General features: G+C 47.8%; 1 protein-coding gene across 1 annotated transcript; it reads left to right on the forward strand.

Moving 5' to 3' along the window:
• Window positions 1-11,916: 11,916 nt before the first annotated feature.
• On the forward strand, window positions 11,917-23,370 carry ACP7 (acid phosphatase 7, tartrate resistant (putative); the record flags this gene model as incomplete). Its single annotated transcript, XM_082862702.1, is given in 16 exon segments — window positions 11,917-12,037; window positions 15,495-15,658; window positions 15,660-15,702; window positions 16,010-16,140; window positions 16,144-16,192; window positions 17,286-17,378; window positions 17,381-17,408; window positions 17,628-17,690; window positions 17,789-17,853; window positions 17,856-17,902; window positions 17,986-18,093; window positions 18,185-18,242; window positions 18,334-18,401; window positions 18,519-18,590; window positions 21,874-22,011; window positions 23,150-23,370. Coding segments are annotated over 16 exon segments (1,419 nt in total). The 3' UTR covers window positions 23,321-23,370.
• Between the last annotated feature and the right edge of the window lie 350 nt (window positions 23,371-23,720).

Consider the following 23,720-nt stretch of genomic DNA (forward strand, 5'->3'; position numbering starts at 1 on the left):
CCTGGGGTTCCGGAGGAGGTTGCGTCCTACGGGTCTGCGCTCGCAGAAGCGGCCCAGGACGCAGGGCCTGGGGTCGTCGGCGGCCGGCAGGCAGGTGCTGACGATGGGCCACAGGGCGGCGTGTTTCCGGGCCAGGATGCTCAGCCACAGGGCCTGGCAGTCGACCAGGTCGCGCCAGCGCCGGCACACCCGGCGGCAGCGCCCGAGCAGCACGTGAGGGGGCACGTGGCTCAGCACCATCTCGAGCAGCTCCGTGGGCAGCTGGCCCAGCCCCAGCGGCTCCTCGGGTTCCTGCTCTAGCAAGGGGATCCCGACAGGCTGGCCCCTGGAGGAGGTCTTCTTGCCAGGCTCCGCTGCGACTGCGGGACAACCAGGGCCAAGATGTCAGAGACCTGCAGCCTCCGTCAGCCCCGCCCCTGCCAGCCACACCCCAAGACTGTCAGCCCCCAAACCCCGTCAGCCGCCTCCCCATCTTCACCACCCCCAGTCTTGTCCTCAAGTCCCCAGATTCCCAACCTATCCTTGCCGGGCTCCCATCCCCTCCCCTCTCCACCATGCGCCCCAAACACAGCCCTGGACAGCCAACCGGCTCTGGGGCCGCGCGGAGCCCTGAGTCCTACCCTGCATCTCAGCCAGCGCTCCTCCTGGGTGGGCCATCACCTTGCTTCAAGTGCCTTTATCTCTTCCTCCCCCCTTTTAATTCACTCGCCCCTCCCTTCTTAATAGCCGGCACCACCCTGCGGCCCCATCCTCCCTCTAACTGCCAGTCTCTGAGAGCCGCTCCCTTCTCACTGACCTGCACCCTCCTCCCTCTGCTTCGCGCCAATTTACAGGCCAGCACCTCCCGTCCCCGCCTCCAGTAATCTCCAGACACCCTCTCGTTTGGGCTGTATTCAAATCCCGAGGAAACTACCAAACAGAATCCGCAGAAGAGGGAGGGAGTAGGAACGCCAGGATGCAGAGTCTCTCGCTCTTCGTCCGCCCCAGTGGCCCCTTGGAGTGTCCCTAACCAGGCTGTAAAGCCCTTGGTGCTGAACAACTGCTGCTATCCAGTCAGGCCTCCGGACGGGAGGCCTCATGCTGTTGCCGAAATATCGGCTTGCCTGTGCACCGAGGCCGAACAGAAATACGGAGACAGGGATTTTGGAGGAAGAGAGGGATAGCTTTATTTTTCGGCCAGGCACAAGGGAAGACACAGCAGGCTAGCGCCTCAAGAACTGTGGGAATCCTTGGGAATCGGAGAAAATTTTATATGTGGGGCTCGAAGTCCGGGGTATATGATAAGGATCAAAGTAGTGAAGGTCTTGCGTTCTTCCTTTCCTTTGCATTATTTCAAAACAGAGCTGGCATCAGGCCGCGCGATAATTGGGGTCCGGCAGCCTGGTAATCGCGTCCGTTTGCCTCCGGTTTATCGGCTGCTGACCTTGTCTCTGAAATGCAAAAACTCTAAGAGGTGATTTGTTACAAGGGGCGTATAGAATATAAGTGCCGCGACATAATAAGGTTAGGGAGTGAGAGGCGTGGGATGTAACTCACACAGCGTTAGGGGTGATAGGTGCCGAATGTAAATTACATAGTGTCAGGGTGTGAGGTTCGCTTTGTAAGGTACAAATCTAGTTACTACAAATTAGTGACAGTTGAAGTAAAACAAGGAGTGATGAACTCTTCCCGGCCAGGTTTTGTTTCTTCTCTAGCCTGTTCGCTGTTCCCTTTGTTTTCCCTGGTCTCGGGAGAAGAAGAAAGAAAACACTCACTTCTATTTACACCGCAACATGACTAACTCTTTCAGGCCAGGTTATGTTTCTTCTCTAGCCTGTTCACTGTTCCTTTTATCTTCCTTGTTCTCAGGGGAGGGAAAACTTCATTTCTATTTTTACTGCAACAATATTCCTTAGTTCCTGTAAAAATTCCTATCACATTTAAGGATCCAGCATCACTAACTCAGAGATCATTGCACAGGAGAAAGCAGGCTCCAGCAGGAGCTAAATGCATTTCTATCTGACTCCCTAAATGAGTGCTGTAGCCAGTAATAACCCCAGCCAAACTTCATGAAGCCTCTTACTACCAGTCAGGGTAGCAACCCCCTGAGGGAGATATTGCTGTGTCCCTACTTCCCAGGTGAGAAAACTGAGGCCAAGTGACCTGCCCAAGCTCACACAGCTAGTAGGTGACAGAGCTGGGATCTGAACCTAACCAGGCTGCATCTAGAATCCTTGCTTTTAATCTGTATACCAACTCTACCCAATAAAAATAAAATGTGTGCTACACATATAATTTTTCAGTATCAGCAAGTAAAACCAGACATGGTTTCTTGCCCCCATGGAACTTACTTTCAAGGGGGAGAGACGTGGTAAACAGGAGACAGAATAAGCAAGTTATATACTGTTGGGGAAATCATTAAAAATAAAATCTGCCAACCCCCAACATCCTATTCACAATTGTAGAAAAGATTCAGAGTTTTATTATGGAATAAACATTAAATCAGACTGTAATTCACATGGGCCATGATGAGCAGTGGACGTGACATGGAAATTGTGTAGTGTGTAGTGTAGGTGATCAGTGCTCTGGGAAACAGAACAGGCAAGGGGGAAAGGGCCATAAGCAATCTGGGTGGGGAGATCCTGAATTCTGAGAGATGGAATGACTATTACATGGGCCAAATTTCTTTTCGTTACATACACTGTCAATAAAATTAGTACTATTGAGGTTTTCCAACATATTCCAAAGTGGAATAGCGTAAGGAGCTCCAGCAGTTAACTGCGGACCAATCTGGTTTCATCTCTACTCCCACCCACTTGCTCCTCCAGGCAATTTGAAGCATATCTTAGAAACCACACCCTGCTGCCCATAGCAGTACTTTTTTTTTTTTGGCCATGCTGCAGAATGTAAATTGGTGCAGCCAATATGGAAAACATTATGAAGTTTCCTCAAAAACTAAAAATAGAGTGGCCATATGATCCTGCAATCCCACTCCTGGGCATATATCCAGAGAAGACTATAGTTCCAAAAGATACATACACCCCAATGTTCATTGCAGCACTATTTACAATAGCCAAGACATGGAACCAACCTAAATGTCCGTCCACAGATGGACAGATAAAGGATAAAGATGTGGTACGTATATACAATGGAATACTACTCAGCCATAAAAAAGAAGGAAATAATGCCATTTACAGCAACATGGATGGACCTAGAGATTATCATACTAAGTGAAGTAAGTCAGAAAGCGAAAGATAAATACCATATGATATCAGTTATATATGGAATCTAAAATATGACACAAATGAACTTATCTATGAAGTAGAAACAGACTCACAGATATAGAGAACAGACTTGTGGTTGCCAAGGGAGAGGGGGTTGGGGGAGGGAAGGATTGGGAGTTTGGGATTAGCAAATGCAAACTATTTTATCTAGAATGGGTAAACAACGAAGTCCTACTGTATAGCCCAGAGAACTGTACTTAGTGTCCTGTGATAAGCCATATGGCTAAACGAACAAACAATAAAACCCCAAGAAGAAACGAGTAACAATCACAATAAATTCGTGTTAGTGAGATCGTGATGTGATGAAATAAACTGTATATTTTGAGGCAGGACAAGAGAAATTAAAAATAAAATTCTCTCCATGTGCTTTTTTGGGCCTCCTCTGTCCCTCCCTAATGCAACGTGTGCCTGCATTATGCAATCACCCAGAGCTCCTCAAAGACGGCAGCGCCTGCTCAATTGTAAAGATCATTTTTCCCCCTTTCTTCTGAAGGTTCACAATGTACCTTCCTGAAGAATAGAATTCTTTCCCAGCTCTGAGGGGGTCATGGTGACTTGCTACTCATTTTGTATATTCTTACCTGGACTAGGTATCCTTGGTGAACTTGATGTAAAATATTATATGTCATTTTGTTGTACAATCCTTTGTCGAGAAAATGTATATGACTGTACCTTCGACTTCTAACAGGCAGAATAGTTCTCAGAGCTTTCTGAGAATCTGCTTCCAGCATTATAACCCTGTTTGACTTGAAGAAAATTCCCTTTTTTTTTTCTTTTTTAACTTGAGAGTTTATTGAATTTTCATCGACATTTTCTTGGCGTAGTCTGCAGGATATCGGAGACACCCACCAAAGGACACCAGGAGCCCCCCACCCTGAAACTTTGAGCCCCACCAGCTTCTTGGTATTCCTCAGGTGCTTCTCCAAGTTCTCCTGATATCCGGACATCATTGCTTAAACGCTGTCCTGAATTTTACTCCTGAAATTTATCTCTTTTTCTTGGGACTTGGAGTCCTGAAGGGGTTCAGGTACATTTCCTAGGCAAGGACCTAGGGGGAAATCTGGAGCGAATTGGGTTGTCTTGTCCTTTTTTAAAATTTGGCTTAAATTGGGAAGATTATGTGTATATGGTCTGAACAAACTGTCTGCTAGTGAAATGAGAGACTGAGCCTGCACAGCTCTGAAGGAAAAGGGACAACTGCTCCTTCTGGCCACGAGGTGGTCTGAGGTGACTGAGAACCTAGGGGAAGTGTCTGAGGATCAATCCTCGTGACCTGTAGCAGTCCCACAGAGGATCCCACTACAATCAGTAAGTAAATTCTGCTTGTCATCGGGGCATAATAAAGGCTGATCATGTAGTGCCCCGAGAACCCCTGGCAGTTTTAGACCACTGGGGGGAGAAACTGAGACACGTAAGAGAATCGAACTAACCCAAGGATAGAACTCCCTTGGTGAACTAGATTCAGAAGCAGCACGCATTCGCTCCATCACAACTGCCTTCAGAAAGTTGTTCAGATCATATCTGAATTAGGCTTCCAAATTAATAATGGGAAACCATGCCTCAAAGGCCAAACAGCTCCTGGATGGGCAGCCACTCGCGGGAACTCTGCCTGGTTTCATGTACAATTGGAACAAAGCCAATGCACTTATCTTAACTCTTAAATGGCCAGGAGGGAGCTCTTTTCACATTTTAGAGAAAGTCAGCTTGAAAAAACACCTTTTCAAAGTTCTGACCCCAAGAGAATGAAAGTATTCCTAGGAGGGACTTCCCTGTTGGTCCAGTGGTTAAGACTCCACGCTCCCACTGCTTGGGGGCATAGGTTCAAAGATCCCGCATGCTGTGAGGTGGAGCCAGTTAAAAAAAAAGTATTCCTAGGAGAAAGCTTGAAGTTATAACGTTTATTACATCCTTGAAATGTAAACACAGCCCACATCATCTGAGAATACAGCCTTAGCTCAGTTAGTAGAACGTAAAACTGAAAGGAAGGAAAAGAAGGGAAAGAGGCTTTTTAAGTTCAAGCAGGAAAATTATGAGGTCTCTGTGTCTGTCTGGATGTATCCGTGTCTGTGTGTATGTTGTAAATATGCTATGTCCCTACCTCCAGACGGTGTTATCAAAATTAATTTGTAAAAGAGCTCTGTTTAACGCACTTAAAAGCAAGTGCTGGGCTTCCCTGGTGGCGCAGTGGTTGGGAGTCTGCCTGCCGATGCAGGGGACGCGGGTTCGTGCCCCGGTCCGGGAAGATCCCACATGCTGCGGAGCGGCTGGGCCCGTGAGCCATGGCCGCTGAGCCTGCGCATCCGGAGCCTGTGCTCCGCAACGGCAGAGGCCACAACAGTGAGAGGCCCGAGTACCGCAAAAAAAAAAAAAAAAAAAAAAACTAACCCAAATTTTTAAAGGATCACGTGATCTAGAATTAATCTTTAATGACCAAAAACAAGTTTAAACTGATGGTTTAACTAATATAGACATGTCTTTAGAGTCATCAACATTAATTAAGTATAATACTTTTATTGTACCTAGGGTTACCGAAAGTCAATAAGCTCGTGTTATTTATGTTATAAAATTTGTCAACAAGATAATTAATGGTATGATGTTATTTTCACAAGTAATAAAATAGAGATAAATGGGATAAAAGCTTTTGGTGATGCTTTAAGAATAATATGTTTTATTGTATGTCTACCTGCAAACAGTTTCTCCAGATTTTTGGCAACTTGAAACTTTAGAGTTCTGCTAACTCAAATCAAATGTTGGAAATTCATTGAATGTCTAGATCATTTTTAATAAGATAAAATACTAAAACATTAATTGCTAAAGAGGCCTCTGTTTACCTACTCTTGACCTCTTATTACAGAGAGACTAAATATGTTTGAAACTATTAATAGATATATTTTGTGCTTTATTGAAAGATTGTACTATGAAATGGCATATATTTCTAGAAATTAATTTTTAAAAGGGAATACTGAGAAGAGAGTTTTATGCATGATCAAGACTAAGTTTAGATTGAATTTAATTAAATAAATGAATTTTAATAGTAAAGGTAAAATGATGTAAAACTAGAATTTGGTTTTTTCTCTGTTGAGAGGACAAAGTTTTCTTGAAATCTGGATCTGCTTTTGATAAGAGATTGTAGAGTTTCTTTACCAGTGACTTCCTGCACTTGCCTTCGAGATCTTTTATCGTCATTTTGGTTATATGTATCAGTATTGCCTCACAGTGACTTCTGATTCTATTTGACCAAATTTAAAACATTTTGATGTCTTTGACAAACTTTCTCAAATCAAATTCTAAATGAAGTTCTTTTGACCTCCAGCTAACTCTGGGATGCTTCAGTGAGGGCCCCTGAACATCCCAAAGAGAGATATTAAACTAGTTAGGTATATTTGGTATATTAAATGACCTGGGAAACAATGCCAAATGAGTAATAATAAATCTTAAGTTACATTGTAAAGGTAAATATTATTAATATAAATGTTCTAGAAATTACATGAAGTTCTTAAAATTTGAAGTGTCCTGGTATGATGTCAGTCATCGTTTTAGCTGTTATCTTAAAAAGTTGTATGTCACAACAAATTTCTTTTTCAGTCTTTTGCATATATAGACAATTATTGTCTTACGCTGATGCTTTTACAAAAATGCTGGTAGATGACTCACTTTTTTTTTTTTTAAGGTTTTTGCTTTATTTATTTATTTATTTGGCCATGCAGTGTGGCTTTCAGGATCTTCCCTGACCAGGGATCAAACCCGGGCCCCCGCAGTGAAAGCGCCAAGTCCTAACCACTGGACTGCCAGGAAATTCCCAAATGACTTGCTTTTATGCTTCAAAACTAAATTAGACTCAGTAGCAAAGGGACTTCCACCTTGTGTGATGGTTATTTCAGAAAAGGCTCTCTTCTGGAGGGCTCCTGTAGAGTAAGCTACAGCCATGTGCAACAACATGGATGGACTTTAGAAGGCTATGGATAAGGGAAATACACCAGACGAAAAGGAGCAAATGCCTTTTCTCAGTCTGTGGCTGGTTATAGACGGAGTCGGGTTACACTCTCTGTGTGTACATTATACTTCAATAAAAAGGTAAAACAAATATATAAACAAAAAATGAGATTGGCCCCAAGCTGGTAACTGTTGAATCTGGGCAATGAGGACATGAGGTTTGATCATGCCATTTTCTCTCCTTGTGTGTGTGTGTGTTAAAGTTCAAAGTTAAAAAAAATTAAATTCCATATGTGATGCAACAATTCCACTTCTGAGTATACACCCAAGAGAACTGAAAGCAAGATCTTGAAGAGATAGTTGTACACTCATGTTCATAGAATTATTCACAACGGCCAAAAGGCAGAAGTAACCCACGTGTCCCTCGACAGATGACTGGATAAACAGAATGTGGTGTTTACACACAGTGGAATATTATTCAGCCTTAAAAAGGAAAGAAATTCCGCTACATGCTGCAACATGGACCTTGGGGACATTACTCTAAGAGAAATAAGCCAGGCACAAGGAGACAAAAACCGTACGATTCCACTTATATAAGGTTCTTAGAGTGGGGAAACGCATAGAGGCCAAGTAGAATGGTGGTTGCTGGGGGTTGCAGTGGGGAGACTGATTAATGGGTCCAGAGTTTCAATTGTACAAGTTGAAAAGAGTTCTGGAGCTGGGTTACACAACAAAGTGAATGTACTTAACATTATTAAACTCAAAGATGGTTAAGATGGTGAAATTTGACTATTCAAGAATATTTTCTATTAAAAAAATTTTTTAATTCGATTTACAAAACCTTAAGGCGGCTCAGAATAAATCCAGCAAAAGATATGCAATATTTTATGAAAAATTTATAAAACTTTATTGAAGGGCATTAAAGAAGAGTTAAGTATTGACACACAAGAGGACAAGATCTCCAGGTAACAATATGGACTAATCCAAAAGCACATCCTCAGGGCAAACATGAAGCTGTGGGTTGGTGACTACAATATATCATTTCCATAAAACTTAAAAACACATTTAAAAAATGCTATATAATAATTGTGGGCCAGGTACTTCCTTGGTGGCACAGTGGTTAGGAATCCACCTCCCAATGCAGGGGACGTGGGTTCGAGCCCTGGTCCAGGAAGATCCCACATGCGGCGGAGCAACTAAGCCCATGTGCCACAACTACTGAGCCTGCGCTCTAGAGCCTGTGCTCTGCAACAAGAGAAGCCACCGCAATGAGAAGCCCGTGCACCGCAACAAAGAGTAACCCCCCTCACCTCAACTAGAGAAAGCCCGCGTGCAGCAACGAAGACCCAACACAGCCAAAAATAAATAATTAATTTTTTAAAAAGATTAAAAAATAATAATAATTGTGGGCCAAACATATGGAGAAAAAGGAGAACGTAACCCAAAGCGTGTGCCTTCCCAGGACGGTGGCTGGGGGTGGAGAGTGGCATTGGAGGGAGGGGGCAGATATGCAGTGTTTGGTTTGTCCCAGCTAAGGTTTGAGACCTGGCAGTCTCGGCTTCAGAACTGATGCCAACGGTTCCCCTAGGCTCCATGCCAAGTTCAGGGACTGCTGGTGGAGAAGGACCTGGGGCTCAGGGCACCTGCCTCCACCTGCCCCCCAAGAGCCAGCTCCTGGCTGAGACTGGTTCCCTCCCGTCACTGCCCTGCTCAGATGCCCTGCACAGCAGGTTAGAGGCGGGCTCAGGAGCCTCCTCCCTGTGGACCGGGGTTCAGCTGTGTGACTTCGGGCAGGCTGCTGCCCTCCCCAAGCTTTTTTTCTCATTTTGTAAACTGGGATGGTAACAAGGCCTACCTTCCTAATTTTGGGAATTCCCTGGTGGTCCAGTGATTAGGACTCAGTGCTTTCACTGCCGAGGGCCCAGGTTCAATCCCTGGTCGGGGAACTACGATTCCACAAGCCGCGCAGCACAGCCAAAAAAAAAGAAAAAAGAAAAAAACACTTCCCAGTTTTATTTTCTTACATGGTAAGTATTAAAAGATATAACCCACACATACCAAAGCTCTTTGGGGTCCTCAAAAATTTTTAAGAGGGTAATGTTCATAAACTGTTGCTGTAATTGAAATTTACCAGGTCCTTCTGCCATGGGGGGCAGGGGCGAGGAAGGGCCAACCACAGGACAGTTAGCAGATTTCTGGCTTTGTCATGAGAAGAAATTAACAGTTGTTTTCCAACCCCACTGTAGTCGTCGCAAGACTCTCAAACATCGTCTATACACTCAACAAAGTTTCTAAATTACTATAATTTTGGACCTGTCCCTAGATCTTGAAGTTTAATGCACTGATAAAGAAGTACATATATTACTGTATTACATATCCCAAAAAAATCGTGTATCTGTAATTCAATAGCATCCGTTTCTTTTGTATCCTGTGTTTTTTTTTTTTTCTTTTTAATACATGTTAAAACATGATTTGGAGAAGGGCTTCACCAGCCCGCCACAGGTGACTTTAACAAAAACAACGTTCGTAACCACAGCTCCTGGAAGACCACCAGAAAAACTAGAACTAAGGGGAAGTTAAAATTGCTGAGGGTGAGCAGGGTCTTGAGGGTATTTGAATATGGCCAAGACAGTTGCTTTTTATTACATTTTAAGCTGTAATGGAGACTCCAGAAGGTGGGGGGAAAAAGTCCAAACAGTGCAAAAGCCCATCTGGAACCACCCCTACACCCTCAGTGTCAGTCTATGGAATCAGTGTTCCCAATCAGCAGACACTGCTATGCCTGACTTGACAAAGCCAAATTGTGGAGTCATTTGATCTGCAGACAGGAAGACGAAACAACTAAAACCTGGACCCTCTGACTTTTCCTGCTGCTCTGGGAAAACACCCAAGGGTATTTTGCAAGCCACTCACAACCTTCAAACAACTCACAAAGGTTTACAGAGAAAATATTCACTTGCTCCCACCTAGACCGCAGGGCAATTTCTGGAACTCATGCATTAATAATAATAAAAATAACAGCTGATTCTTATCCAGCCCTTACTCTGGGCCAGTCCCTGTTCTCAGCGTGAAATTTCATGTGTCAACTGGTTTAATCCTCACAGTAGCCCATAGTGTCCATACTGTTATCACCCTCATTTCACAGGTGAAGAAACCAAGGCCCAGCGGGGTCGAGTAACCGGCCTCGGCGCACGACTCAGAAGCAGCACAGTCGTTCGGTGGACTTTGATTTTCTGTTTTCAGCATGCCCGGGGGCCTGAGGAGGAACCGGCGTGGACTAAGCTTGCAGAGTGAGGAAGGCGGAAGGAACTGCCAAGAATACAAAGCCGGCGCCGCGGGAAGGGATGGGAGAATCTCCCCACACCCACCTCGGTCGCAGGCGCAGGTGCCAGCACACCTGGGTACCTCAGGATCCGGCAGGGCCAGAGCTGGGGACCGGTGTCAGTGCCCTGGGGGCTCCGTAGCTGCGGGATGGGGCTCCTGGGGGACGAGCATAGACCTCCTGTCCGGGTGCTCATCTGGAGGCCGGCTTGGAGGTGGCGACAGCAGCTTATCAAATTTACCTAGGTCCCCCTTCCCCCGCCCAGCCCGGGGAGGCGGGGGCGGGCGGAGGTGGGCGCGTGGGCATGGGCCGCCCAAGACCAGCCGGACCTGTGGAACCCGGGGCGCCAGCTGTCTGGGGAGGCCGTCACCTGGAGAATGCAGGCTCTTCCGGGGCTGGGATAGCTGTGGGCGGCGGGATGTCTCAGCGCCTACAAACTCATAAAATACCGCTGTCCCACTGGTGCCCCGAGACGCGCATGCTGGGAGTTGGAGCCCCAGCGGGTGAGCCAGGGACCTGTGGGGAACCTCCAGCCCCAGCTCCCGGCCCCCAGATTGACGGTCCCGGCCTGGCTCTGCCCCGGCAGGCAGGCAGGCAGGTCCTCGATGGGCTGGAGACCGAACTGGAGCGGGAAGGGAAGGGCTGGGGAGGAGGAGGGTGGGTATACAGGGGTCAGGGGAGACAGGTGGAGATGGGGAGGAATTGGGGTCACTAAAGGCAGAATGGGATGCTGGGTAAGGGGCAAGGAGGACGGGGCTGCTCCAGGTGGGACGGAATTCTTCGGCGGTCTGGGGATGGAGTGGGGGGATTGAGGTTACTATGATGGAAATGGAAGGTTGGAGGATGGAGTAGAGGGTGATGAGGTCTCTGAGGGCAGGGTGGAATGCTGGGGATGGGGTTGCCAAAGGCAACTTCCTACACTGAGACCCCCCAGCCCCACTCCCAAGCCTCTTGCATTGAGAGTGAGCGGTGAATAAGAGCAAGGGCTCTGGAGCCAGGACCCCTGGGTTCCAATCCCCGCCCCATCACACCTGAGCCATGCAACTGAGTCCCTCCGTTGATCAGCTCCATCACCTGTGACATGGGGCTGATGGGCAGTGGCCACCACACAGAGGAATGTCGTCAGGCTCCCATGAGTTAATCTATGTAAAATGCTTAGCAGCCAGCGAGGCTCAGAGGGCATTGGCCTCTCAGTAGTGATGACTGTTTTTGTTTTTTCTCCAGCATCTGGATAACCGTCCCTGTGAAGACCTCCCTGCCGTCCTCCCTCCCTCCGTGGGATTTTGCCTGATCCCCCTTCTTTCCCCATCCTCCCCAGCCGCCCCTGCTGTTCTGAAGGGATCTCATACACGTTAGACCCTTCCCCTTCCCCTTTCTGCTTCCCCCCTTCCCTCTACCATGCGCTCCCCTCGTCCCTGCTGGTCCTGCTGCTGTCTGCTCCTCTGTTTCTCCCTGGGAGTCCAGGGGTCCCCAAAGGCTCCCAGCGCTGCCCCTGAGCAGGTCCACCTGTCCTACCCAGGTGAGTGTCTGCGGCCTCTCCCTGGGCATTTCCCAGTGAGGCTCAGGGATCCCACACTGATTTCTAGGCTGGCGGTTCTTTCTGAGCTTCATGTGTCCACCTCTGTTAAATGGAGATTATAGGCAGCGGCGCATCTGGCTGTGTGGGAAATGACTCTGGAGCCCAGCCTATAGCAAGCGCTCTCCTAAGGGGGCTGCTGTCGTCCTCGCTCATTGCGGTGTTCCCACAAAGCTCCCTCCTGGTCCTTGATCTTCGGGTGGAGGTGCAAGGAGGTAGTAGGACCTTGGACTCTGGACCCTCTGCACCCAGACTTCCTGGGTTTTAACCCCAGCTTTGCTGCTTACCTGCCGTGTGAACTTGGGCAAGTGACTTAACCTCTCTGGCCTCAGTCTCCTCATCTGGACAATGGGGTAATATTAGCGTGACCTCAGAGTGACGAGTAGGTGAAATATCAGCTGTGAAGCAGCAAAAGGGAACTTGGCGTGTGGCGGTGCTTCTCCCACGTTTTTGTCTCAGGACGCTTTGGCACAGCTAAAAAAATTATAAGAACCTTAGAGAGCTTCAGTTTATGTGAGTTACGTCCATAATAGTTGCCATAACAGAAACTGAAACGGAGGCATTTAAAAATATTGATTCAATCATTAAAAATGAGCAATAATAAACCCATTCATTAGTAAGGTAGATGACATTTTTCATGAAAAATAACTACTAAAAGAAAGGGAATATAGTGAGGAGAGGCATTGGTTTATATCTTTTTAAGTCTCCTTAATTACTCCTCCTATCTGTGACAATTCCTCAGTCTTTCCTTATTGTTTTGTGTGTCCTTGACACTTTTAAGGTAGTTTCTTAAGGGTTAGTTGCAATGAGAATCTGAAACCACATGAATGAACTGGCTTCGGCATTTGCTGGCTAAGTGACCTTGGACAAGGCACTTTGCCTGGAGGTCTCTGTAAAATGGAACAAAAATAAAACCCATTTCACTGTGAAAACCCAGTGAGATCACAGCTGGCCTTTGTTGGGCCTACACAATAATGATAATAATAACAAATATACTCTTACAAGCGATTCAGATGGAAGACTCATTTAACCTCTTATTGGACCTTAAGCTGTAAGTACTATTGGTCCTTCCGTTTTACAAAAGAGTAAACTGGGGCTCAAAGACATGAAGAGTCGGACCGCAGGTCACACAGCCTGGAATTTGAACCCAGGCAGGCTGGCTCAAAAGCCTGTCATATTTGTTTTTAAAACTGTAAATTCTGTACTAATTTTAGATTTAACAGAAATTTTGCAAAAAATATTACAGAGTTCTTATATCCCCCTCACCCAGTTTCTCCGAACGTGAACATCTTGACATTTTGGAGTACTGAGCTGTTGTCTTTCGGATTTTGTTTGGTTTTTATAGGACAGTCCTCACTTGGGGGTTATCTGCTATTTTCTCACGATTGGCATACGTATTGAATTACGTATTTTTCTGGCAAGACTGTCCTAGTGGGATGCAGTGCCCTTCTCAGTGCATGGTATCAGAGTGTTCATGACACTGACATGTCTTATTGCTGTCACTGGTAATGTGAACCTTCATTGCTTGGTTAAAATGGTGCCTGCTGGGTTTCTCCACTGTAAAGCTTTTATTCTTTCCTTTGTATAAATATCCTTGTAATAAATACCTAGGGGAAGATTCCTTAAGGCTGGAAATCAGCTTTCTCCTGAAACTATTGTGCACTAATTTTAGCATTCATTGGTAAATCTTGTCTGTCACAATTATTAGCATGGGGTGTGCCTGATTGTGATTTTGTAACTTTCTAATTCCCTCTCTCTGTCGAATTGAAATTTTACTGTAAGGAAGGGCTGTCCCTCCCGCCCCCTCTATTTGTTTCTTTGTTTGTTTGGGTTATTTATTTATTTGGTATGGACTCTCGGATATTTATTTTATCCCATGAGTTAAACTCAGTACTATTGCTATGTATTTTGTGGCTCAAATTGTCTCCGACTTGGTCTTTTAGAACTCCTCCAGCTTGGCTTCTGTGTTCTTTCCACAACCCCACTCCCATCGTGTCCTGAGCACTGCCTCGCCTCCTGGCACCACCAATTATCCCAGACTCATCTTGTATATTTCCTACCCCATCTCTGGAATCAACTACTTCTCCAAGGAGCCCTGGTTCCTTTGATTGGAGAATGGGTACTTAGAAACTAAGATCTGAGCCCTAGGTGTGCTCACTGCTACTGAGGCGTCGCTGCTCCTAGGCCCTCTCACAAACAGAGCTTGACGATACATGTGGATATGTTGATATGCATATGTACACACCTGTATTTCTATATATATATGAATGTATAAATATGAAGCCCGCTCATGCTCTTAACGTCATCCTATACCACATGGTATTTTTAAAACCTTGATTTGCTGACGTTTAAGAATTAGGAGCTATCACTTAAGAATTAGGAGCTATCACTTAAAAGTTTGTATATCTACTCTTACATGCTTTTGGGCTATAAAAACCACCGTATAGGGCTTCCCTGGTGGCGCAGTGGTTGAGAGTCCGCCTGCAGATGCAGGGGACATGGGTTCGTGCCCCAGTCCGGGAAGATCCCACGTGCCGCAGAACGGCTGGGCGCGTGAGCCATGGCCGCTGAGCCTGCGCATCCGGAGCCTGTGCTCCGCAACGGGAGAGGCCACAACAGTGAGAGGCCCGCGTACCGCAAAAAAAACAAAACAAAACAAAAAAAACAACCGTATAAAGATTTGCTCTAGAAGTTGACAGATTGAGTGGTACCAGGCCTGCTTCATTCACAGCAGCCATCCCCAGAGCTGAACGATGGCTCCTCTCTGAGGCAGGGCAGGCTCTACGCTTTGCAACATACTCCACGTCTCCCTGCTGCCTTACTCCTTACAGCTGGCCCTTGTCCCCATGTGTATTACCTAGTTGGCCTCTAGACGTCTGAGTTTACAACCCCTAAACTATGTCATGTGTAAAATACGCGGAACAGGCCTGCACCCGGTAACGATATTAATAATAATATTCATTCACTCATGTAACCCTGACTGTACTAGGCACTGTTTCAAGCACTTTACTTTGATTTTTTTACATCTTTATTGGAGTATAATTGCTTTACAATGGCGTGTTAGTTTCTGCTTTATAACAAAGTGAATCAGCTATACATATTACTTTACTTTTATTGATTCATCTAAGCCTCACAGAACCCCATAGGGAAGATACTATTATTGTTCCATTTTATTGAGAAGGAAACTGAGGCTCAGAGAGGTGAAGTGACTTGCCTAAGGAAAGCACAGCTTGGAAATGGTGGAGCGGGGATTGAACTTGGAAAGCTCCAGAACCTGTGATCTCAACTACTAAATGTTCAAGGTCCCCTCTGTCTCTCGTTATTGCCCCTCACTCTCCGCACATCCCTCCCCACCCCTGCCCAGGCCTCACTGCCCGACCCCCATTTCCTTTCTCTCCAGGTGAGACAGGCTGCATGACTGTAACTTGGACCACATGGGTCCCAAGCCCCTCGGAAGTGCAGTTGTTTGGGCTGCAGCTAGGGGCGCCCCTGCCCCTCCGGGCTCAGGGCACCTTCAGCCCCTTTATGGATGGGGGCATTCTCTGGCGGAAGCTCTACATACACCGACCGAATCACACTGCAGGGGCTGCTGCCCAGGGTCCAGTATGGTGAGAGGGGCCCTGGGCCCAGGTGTTGAGGGGGGAATGGGAAGAGGAGTGGGATGTGGGCTAGAAGCTGCTATCGGCAGGTGGCTCAGGTGGGCTGGTACCCCTTCTGCTTACCTGCAAGCCTATTGTATAAGACCCTGGGATGAAAATGGAAGGCTGGGGACCTGGGGTGAGGTGGACAGAAGGGGCATAGGGCAGACCCATTCAATCCCCGCACCAGTTGAAGACGGATGGGGGTGAAGGAGACATCCTGGGGCGCCCCCCACCCCACTCCCCAGCCGACTGTGACCTTTTCCTTTCCCCTCAGTCTACCGCTGCGGCAGTACTCAGGGCTGGAGCCGTCGGTTCCTCTTCAGGGCCCTGAAGAATGGGCCCCACTGGAGCCCCTGTCTGGCTGTGTTTGGGGACATAGGGACTGACAATCCTAGGGCCCTACCCTGACTGTGCAGTGACACCCAGCAGGGCAGGTACGACGCTGTTCTTCATGTGGGTGAGGCATCGGCCAGGGTGCGCCTGGAGGTTTGGGGTCGGGGAGGGGAAGCTTGGGTGGGAGGCAACGCCAGGACCACGGAGGGGACCTGGGCCGGGACTAGCGTGGCTCTGCAGGCTGGGGGACGAGACTGGCCACAGAGACGGTGCTGTGGTCAACCAGGCTGCCCAGGTTAAAATCAGTCTTGACGCTTCGAGCTATGTGCGTTGGTTTTCTCCTCTGTATTATTGTTATAAGGGCTAAGACTAGGTTAGAATTCACAGGGCTCTTGTGATGACTAAATAAGTCGATATTGCCGGTCCTGTTGTAAGTGCTACACAAGTGTTTGTTGTCATGATCATTTCTGTTGTGATTTGAGAGGACGGGAACCAGATGGGAGATGGAGATTGGGGCCGATATAGTTCAAAGCCATAGTAGACTCTGGAATCAGGCTCCCAGGGTTCGATTCCTGGATCCTCACTAACCAGCTCTGTGACCTTAAACGAGCACTTAACCCCTCCGGGCCTCAGTTTCCCCATCTGAAATGGGGATGATAATAACATCCACCTCAGAGGGTGTTTTGAAGATTCAGGTGATCGAGCATGTAAAGCCTCTGAAAATGTGCCTGGTACAAAACCAGTACCTGACTAGACTACGTCAGTCTTTTTTTTTTTTAATTCACCCTTATATATTTTTTTATTTGTTTATTTTGGCCCCTCCGAGGGGCATGCGGGATCTTAGTTCCCTGACCAGGTATTGAACTTGTGCCCCCTGCAGTGGAAGCACCGAGTCTTAAACCACTGGATCACCAGGGACGTTCCCAGACCATGTCAGTCTTAATGTTGTTATTACTCTGAGAAGGGGTGAGATGGCGGCTGGTGTGCTCAGAGCACAGGAGACTGGCAAGGTCCTGCAGGGGCCCTTGGGGACCAGAGGCTCAGGAAATGGTTCCAAGCGCACATGTGGGTGGGTGTGAGGTAGGGATTGGAGAACCAGGACGCCTCACAGTGGGGGCGACCAGGACTTGCACAGCCTGCACGTGACCAACCAGGTCTCTCAAATCTGGAGAGAGCAGAGCCAGGTCTGGGTCCTCATTCTCTCCTCCACCCCCCAGGAGACTTTTTCTACAACATGAATCAGGACAATGCTCACGTCAGGGACAAGTTCATGAATCTCATTGAACCTGTGGCCGCCAGCCTGCCATACATGCGTGTCCTGGGAATCACGAAGACGGCTAGTGAGGCCTGAGGGCTTCAGGGTGGGCAAGGGCCTGGCCGAAGAAAAGTCCTTCCTAGTGTCTCACCTTAGTCTCTCGTACTGCAGCAGCTCATTTGTGGAAGTGAGAGGAAAGGAGATGAGGGCTGGGCTGGGAGCCAGGCCTGGCCTGACAGTGGGAGGTGGGGGTGGGCGGGGGCACCCAGACCCTCCCCCCACCGTTTTACTTCCTTTTATCCAGCAACTTCTCCAACTACAAAGCTCGCTTCATCATGCCAGGGGACAGTGAAGGCCTGTGGTACAGGTAACCTGGGGGGAGCTGGGGGACTGGCCTCCCTCCCCTGAAGGATGGGAGATGCAGGAGAGACCCCATATTTGACCCCTGTCCTTTGACCCTTCTAGCTGGGATCTGGGCCCGATACACATCATTTCCTTCTCCACCGAGGTATATTTCTTTCTCCATTATGGCGCCACCTGGTAGAGAGACAGTTTCGCTGGCTGGAGAGCGACCTCCAGGTAACCTGTGGATGTCCCCCTTGGACCTGCCTCACCTCCCCCTCCTGCAACCCCTGCCCCTCACACTGCGCCCTTCTCTGCAGAAAGCCAATAAGAACCCAGCAGCCCTGCCGTGGGTCATTACCATGGGTCACCGGCCCATAAACTGTTCCAGTGCTGATTGGGATGACTGCACCTGGCATGAAAGCAAGGTGAGGACCCCCTCCCTGGGGAAAAGGTGCTGAAATCCAGGTTGGGGGGTTGGCCCGAGTCACCCCTCACCTCCTTGCTCATCCGGCCCAGGTTCGCAGAGGCTTCCTAGGCAAGTTCTATGAGTTGGAGGATCTTTTCTATAAATACGGTGAGTGACCCCAGGGGACTCCCCAGCCCCAGACCCCACCCCCCATCTCTCCTGGATTGAGGGACCTGACCCCCCTCTTGCTTTGTATCAGGGGTGGACCTGCAGCTGTGGGCTCATGAACACTCCTATGAATGCCTGTGGCCAATTTACAACTACCATGTGAACCTGGGGTGGGCTGAGAGCCATGTGGCTGGTGTCAGTGGACCGCCCCCTCAAGGTCAGAACCGCGGGGCCCGGCTGCGTATGACAGACCCCTCCCCGTTGTCCCTTCTCCAGGTATTTAATTGCAGCCGAGAGATGCCCAACACCCGCCCTTGTGTCCCAGTCCACATCATCACCGGCTCTGCTGCGAGCAGGGTGGGGGGAGGGGGGGTGCTGCTTTGGCCTCTGATCTATTGAGGGCTGCACTTGTACCAGCCTGGGTGCCTCATCCTTTATACAGCTGCTATCTCTTAGGTGGTTAGATGCATCTAGTATCAATAGCATGCCCATTGCACAGATGTGGAAACAGAGGCTCAGACAGTAAAATACTCCTTCAGAATCACAGGATCAGTAAGTGGCGGGGGTGCTTGTCCAGGTCTACTGGATGGATCCAGGGCAGAGGGCTTATTATTAGCATTGTAACTGGACTCCAGACTTTATTCACATTGCACCAGCTTTCCCACCCATGACCTTTTTCTGTTTCAGGATCCCAAACTGTATTTAGTTATTGTGTCTCCTTAGTCTCCTCCAAACTGTGATGGTTCCTCCCTCTTCCCTTGTCTTTCATTCAGGTCAGTTGTTTTTTTCAGAATGCCCCTGGATCTGGGTTTGTCTGACATTTTCTCCTGCCAAGATTCGGGTTATGCATTTGGGGCCACACAGTCACAAATGATGGTCTGTCCTTCTCAGCGGGCCATACCGGGGGGGTCCCTGTCCTCACTGTGTCTCATTCCTGGAGGGATTTCTCTGAATCACCTGTTTAAGGAAGTGTCTGCTGGGTTCTTGCTCTGTAAAGTTGTTGTATTTCCCTTTTTAGTTGATAAACATCTTGGGGGAGATGCTTTTAGACCCTGCAAATGTCCTGTTTCTCCTCCAACTTTCACCTGCTAATTTTTGAACCCATCAGTGGGTCTTGTCTGTTACAGTGATCACTGGGATGTTCTACTGGGGATCTTCTATTTCCCTCATTCCTCCTCGATTTATTAGTTAGCATCCTCCTATAGTGAAGAGTTGTCCCTTCTGCCCCATTTATTTGGTTAGTTAGTTATGGATTTATACTAGTATGGGCTCATGGGTAATTACCTTCTCCCGTGGGCTCTAATCCAATACTCCTGCCATTTATGCTGCTGCCTAGATCGCTCTAACTTTGGCCACTGGGAACTCTTCAGATCAGGCCGTGTCCTTTCGATGTGTCCCTGTCGTTTTGCGGGCTCTCTCTTACTTTTTGGCACTACAGGGTGCTCCAGGATCATCTTCTGTCCCCCTACCCCCACCCGCCGAGCCTTGGAATCAGTCACTTCCACAAGAAGCAAGGGTTTATTTTTTAAGCTGTTTCTTACAAATTAGTGAGATCAAAGTAAGAACCTCTCATGATAAAAATTCAAACAGAACAGAGGGCAGGAGGTAAAACTCTCCACACCCTTCTTAGTTCCACTCTCAATGGTTACATCTCAGGTGGCATTTGAGAATATTTTCCATGTATGCAAATGAGTCATTGTCTCAATAGAGATGTGTTACGGCATCACCCACTTTTTAAAAACAGCTTGGATCATGCTTCATACCCTAGCAGTTCTCAGCCCTGGTGCACGTTAGAATTACCTGGGGAGGTTTTAAAACTCCAATGCCTGGGCCCAACCCCAGAACAAACACCAGAATCTCCGAGGGCTCGGCCCTGGCATTGCCACCCCTGTGCGGCCACCACCTGCAGCAGGAAATAGAATGTTATCAGTGCAGGTGGCTCCTCATAGGTGTAGGTGATCACTATTCTGACCTTAATCAGTGCAGATTAGCTTTTTTCTTTTATTTAAAATTTTGAAATTATTTTAGACTTACAGAAAAGTAGCAAAAATAATACAAAGATGTTCCATATCCCCTTTACCAAGATTTCCCAAATGTGAACATTTAACCACGCTTGTTTCAATCTCTGTTTTTGTCTGTCTGTCTAAGTGTGTGTGTGTGTGTGTGTGTGTGTATACATTTTACTATTATTTTCAGATCCGATGAAGAGTACGTTGCAGAAATGATGCCCCTTTATCTTTCCATCTGTATGTCCTAAGAAAACGAGGACATTCTCTTACATCAGTATAGTATAATAATCAGATTCAAGTAGTTAACATTGATAATATACCATTATCTAATCTCATTCAAATTTAGCCAATTGTCCTATTCATGTCCTTTAAATTAAAGAATTTTTTTTTTCTGGTCCAGAATCTAGTCTAAGATCATACATTCTACTTCCGTGTCTTATCTCTCTCCCTTCCTTTTTTTTTTTGCGATACGCTGGCCTCTCACCTCTGAGGCCTCTCCCGCTACGGAGCACAGCCTCAGGACGTGCAGGCCCAGCGGCCATGGCTCAGTGGCCCAGCCACTCCGCGGCACGCGGGACCCTCCCGGACCGGGGCACGAACCCGCGCCCCCTGCATCGGCAGGCGGACTCTCAACCACTGCGCCACCAGGGAAGCCCCCTCTCCCTTCCTTTAATCAGAAACATTTCCCCACTCTTTCTTCATTCTTCATGACTTTGAAAAATTGGAAGAGCATAGCAAAGTTGTTTCATAGACTATCCCTCAGTTCGGATTTGTCTGATGTTTGCTGGTGATTAGATTGAAGTTACACATTTTTGGTAAGAATACAAAAGCGATATTGTGTTCTTTTCAGTGCACCCTATGAGGAGGTGCGTGGTACCTCTTTAGCCCCTTTAAGTCTCAGTTTACACATCTTCTCCACCATAGTCACGGTTTTCCCCTTTAAAATTAACAAGGGTCTCCTGGAGGTACTTTGAGACTCCACAAATATCCTGATATTCCTCCAATTTTCGCCGCTACTTTGACCATCCATTGATGGTTCTGGCTTCAATCAGTTACTATGATGATGGCTGCAAAATGGTGATTTTTTTTGTTTGTTTTTGAGGCTGATGCTCCCTCATCCCTTCTGCTCACATTACCTGGGTTTCTACTGCAAGGATAAGCACTTCCTCTCCCCCAGGCAATGACGATTTCAGTAGCTTTCTTGGAAGGTCTACTGTGCGGCGACGGTTGAGAGCCACCAATTTCTTCTATTCTGTGAATTGCATTTTCCCCTTAACCCTACGTCTTGGCCATTTTTCTCTACCGCCCCACTTTGTGATGGCTACCCTATAATTTATTTAACTGACCCCCACTGATGGCCGTTTGGCTGGCTTCCAGCTCAGGGCTTTTCGAGAAAATGCTGCAGTGGACAGTCTTGTACAGCCAGGCACTGTTCTAGAAGTCAGAGAACCAGGAAGCCTGGTTGGGTCAAAGCACTCAGCTGTGAGCAGTTATCAAGGTCAAGTCTTCACTGGCTTTGTCTTCCTTGGGGGTGGCAGGGTCCCGGCCTGGCAGGTCTTTTCTGCTCCCCAGTGGGTACTCCACCTGCGCCAGCCCTGGGGCTAAATGATTCTCTCCGGCAGGGTTGTGAGGAGCGGCTGACCCCCTTAACCCTCTTCCCGCGGCCCTGGAGCACCGTGCGCTTCAAAGAGAACGGGTACACACGGCTACAAAACCTCAATGAGACCCGTGTCCACATCCAGCAGGTGTCTGATGACCAGGTCAGTGAGCAGTGGCCCAACCACCTGCCTGAGTAACCAGGCCTAGCATGCTCTGGAGCCAAGTGGTTTCAGAAGTGGACGTGAGAGCTGGAAATCCTGGGTTCAAATCCCACCTCTGCTATTTACCAGCTGGATGACCTCAAGCAACTTTGAGCCATAATTTTCCCATCTGAAAAATGGGGATATTAATAGTTTCTACCTCACAGGGTTGAATGGGGGTTGAATGACTTATTGTATATAAAGTGCTTAGAACAGTTTCTAACTCACGGTCGATTCTATAGGTATTTATCACATGAAGCAGGGGAAGAAAAAGGTAGGTTGTGGGAGACAGGTAGAGGGAAAGCAATATGATGTGTGTGTGTGGTAGGGATGGCTTAAGGTTAGACGGACCCAAATAATCATGGCTCACCTTTCTTTATTTCTGCCATTGTAGTTTTATAAAGGTGCTAATAACTGATTGATTGAACACCTGTTGTGTTCCAGACTCTGAACTGGATGCCTTATAGTTAGTCCCTTTAATCACCACAACAATACCATGCGACAAATTTTCTTTTCATTTTACAGCTCAGAAAGGGGAGGTAATTTTCCCAGGGTCACACAGCCAGAGGGTGCAGAACTAAGATCTGACCCCAAAGACCATATTCTTTTCATGATAAATAACTACTATTTACTGTGTAGCCCATACACCACAGGCAGGCTCTTGTGTATGTTATCTATTCAGTTCTCCCCATTTTATGGAATATGGAAGTGAGGCTCAGAGTAGGGGCATGTGCTGAAGGCCACATAGGGAGTGGCTTTGCTGGGATATAAAGTGAGTTTTGTCTGACTCCAGGGTTTGTGCGCTAATAATAATAGCCCACACTTACCCAGTCCTTGCCTTGTGCCAGGTTCCCTTTCCAGCCTTTTCCAAATATCTCACTTAATTCTCATGATAGCTATGATGTAGGTACTATTACTATCATCCTCACTTTCCAGTTGAGGAAAACTGACACCGAGAGAGGTCTGATAGCTCACCCAAGGTCACACAGCCTATCAGAGGCAGAGCTGGGATTTGAACTCAGGCCACTTGGCCCCAGAATCTGGGCTTTCAGCCTTCATTACCTCCTTTCTTTTTTTTTTTTTTTTTTGTCCCTTGCATGATGGGAAGATTGTGGACGATGTCTGGGTGGTGAGACCTCTGCTTGGCCGGATGATGTACCTCTGGGGATGGAGACAGCTCTCATCAGGAACCCTGGGCCTTGCTACCTTGGCTGGGGTACCCAGGCCCGGGAGGGTGTCAGGGAGGTCCTCGACTCCTCTACCTTCCTAGGTCCCATGTGGGGTGGATACAGCCCTGAGGGAGCTGGAGCAGCTCTCCCCTCCCCGAGAGGTGGGGGTCCCAACCTGCTGTGTTGGGAGAGCAGCTGCACGGACAAAGTGAAGCAAGGCAGGTCTTGGGTGGCACAACCCTGCCCTCCTGCATAGCACTGACTGGGCAGAGTGTCCACGGGGCCTCAGGAGTAAAGAGGCTTATGGCTGTGTCTCCGTGGACTCTGAACTTTTGCTGGGGATGCCCCACTGGCCCGACTCCTCTCCTGACCACGGAGCAAGGGCCATCACCAGCCCCAAGTCAGCAGGGTGGGCATGGCTGTCATGACACCATTGTCCAGCAGGTGGCGTTGGTGACTTTCTCCTCCAGGTCGGCCCTTAGTGCCAATCAGAGGCCTGTC

This window comes from Leucopleurus acutus (assembly GCF_964270905.1).
Source record: "Leucopleurus acutus genome assembly, chromosome: 20".
In the NCBI taxonomy this organism is placed as follows: domain Eukaryota; kingdom Metazoa; phylum Chordata; class Mammalia; order Artiodactyla; family Delphinidae; genus Leucopleurus; species Leucopleurus acutus.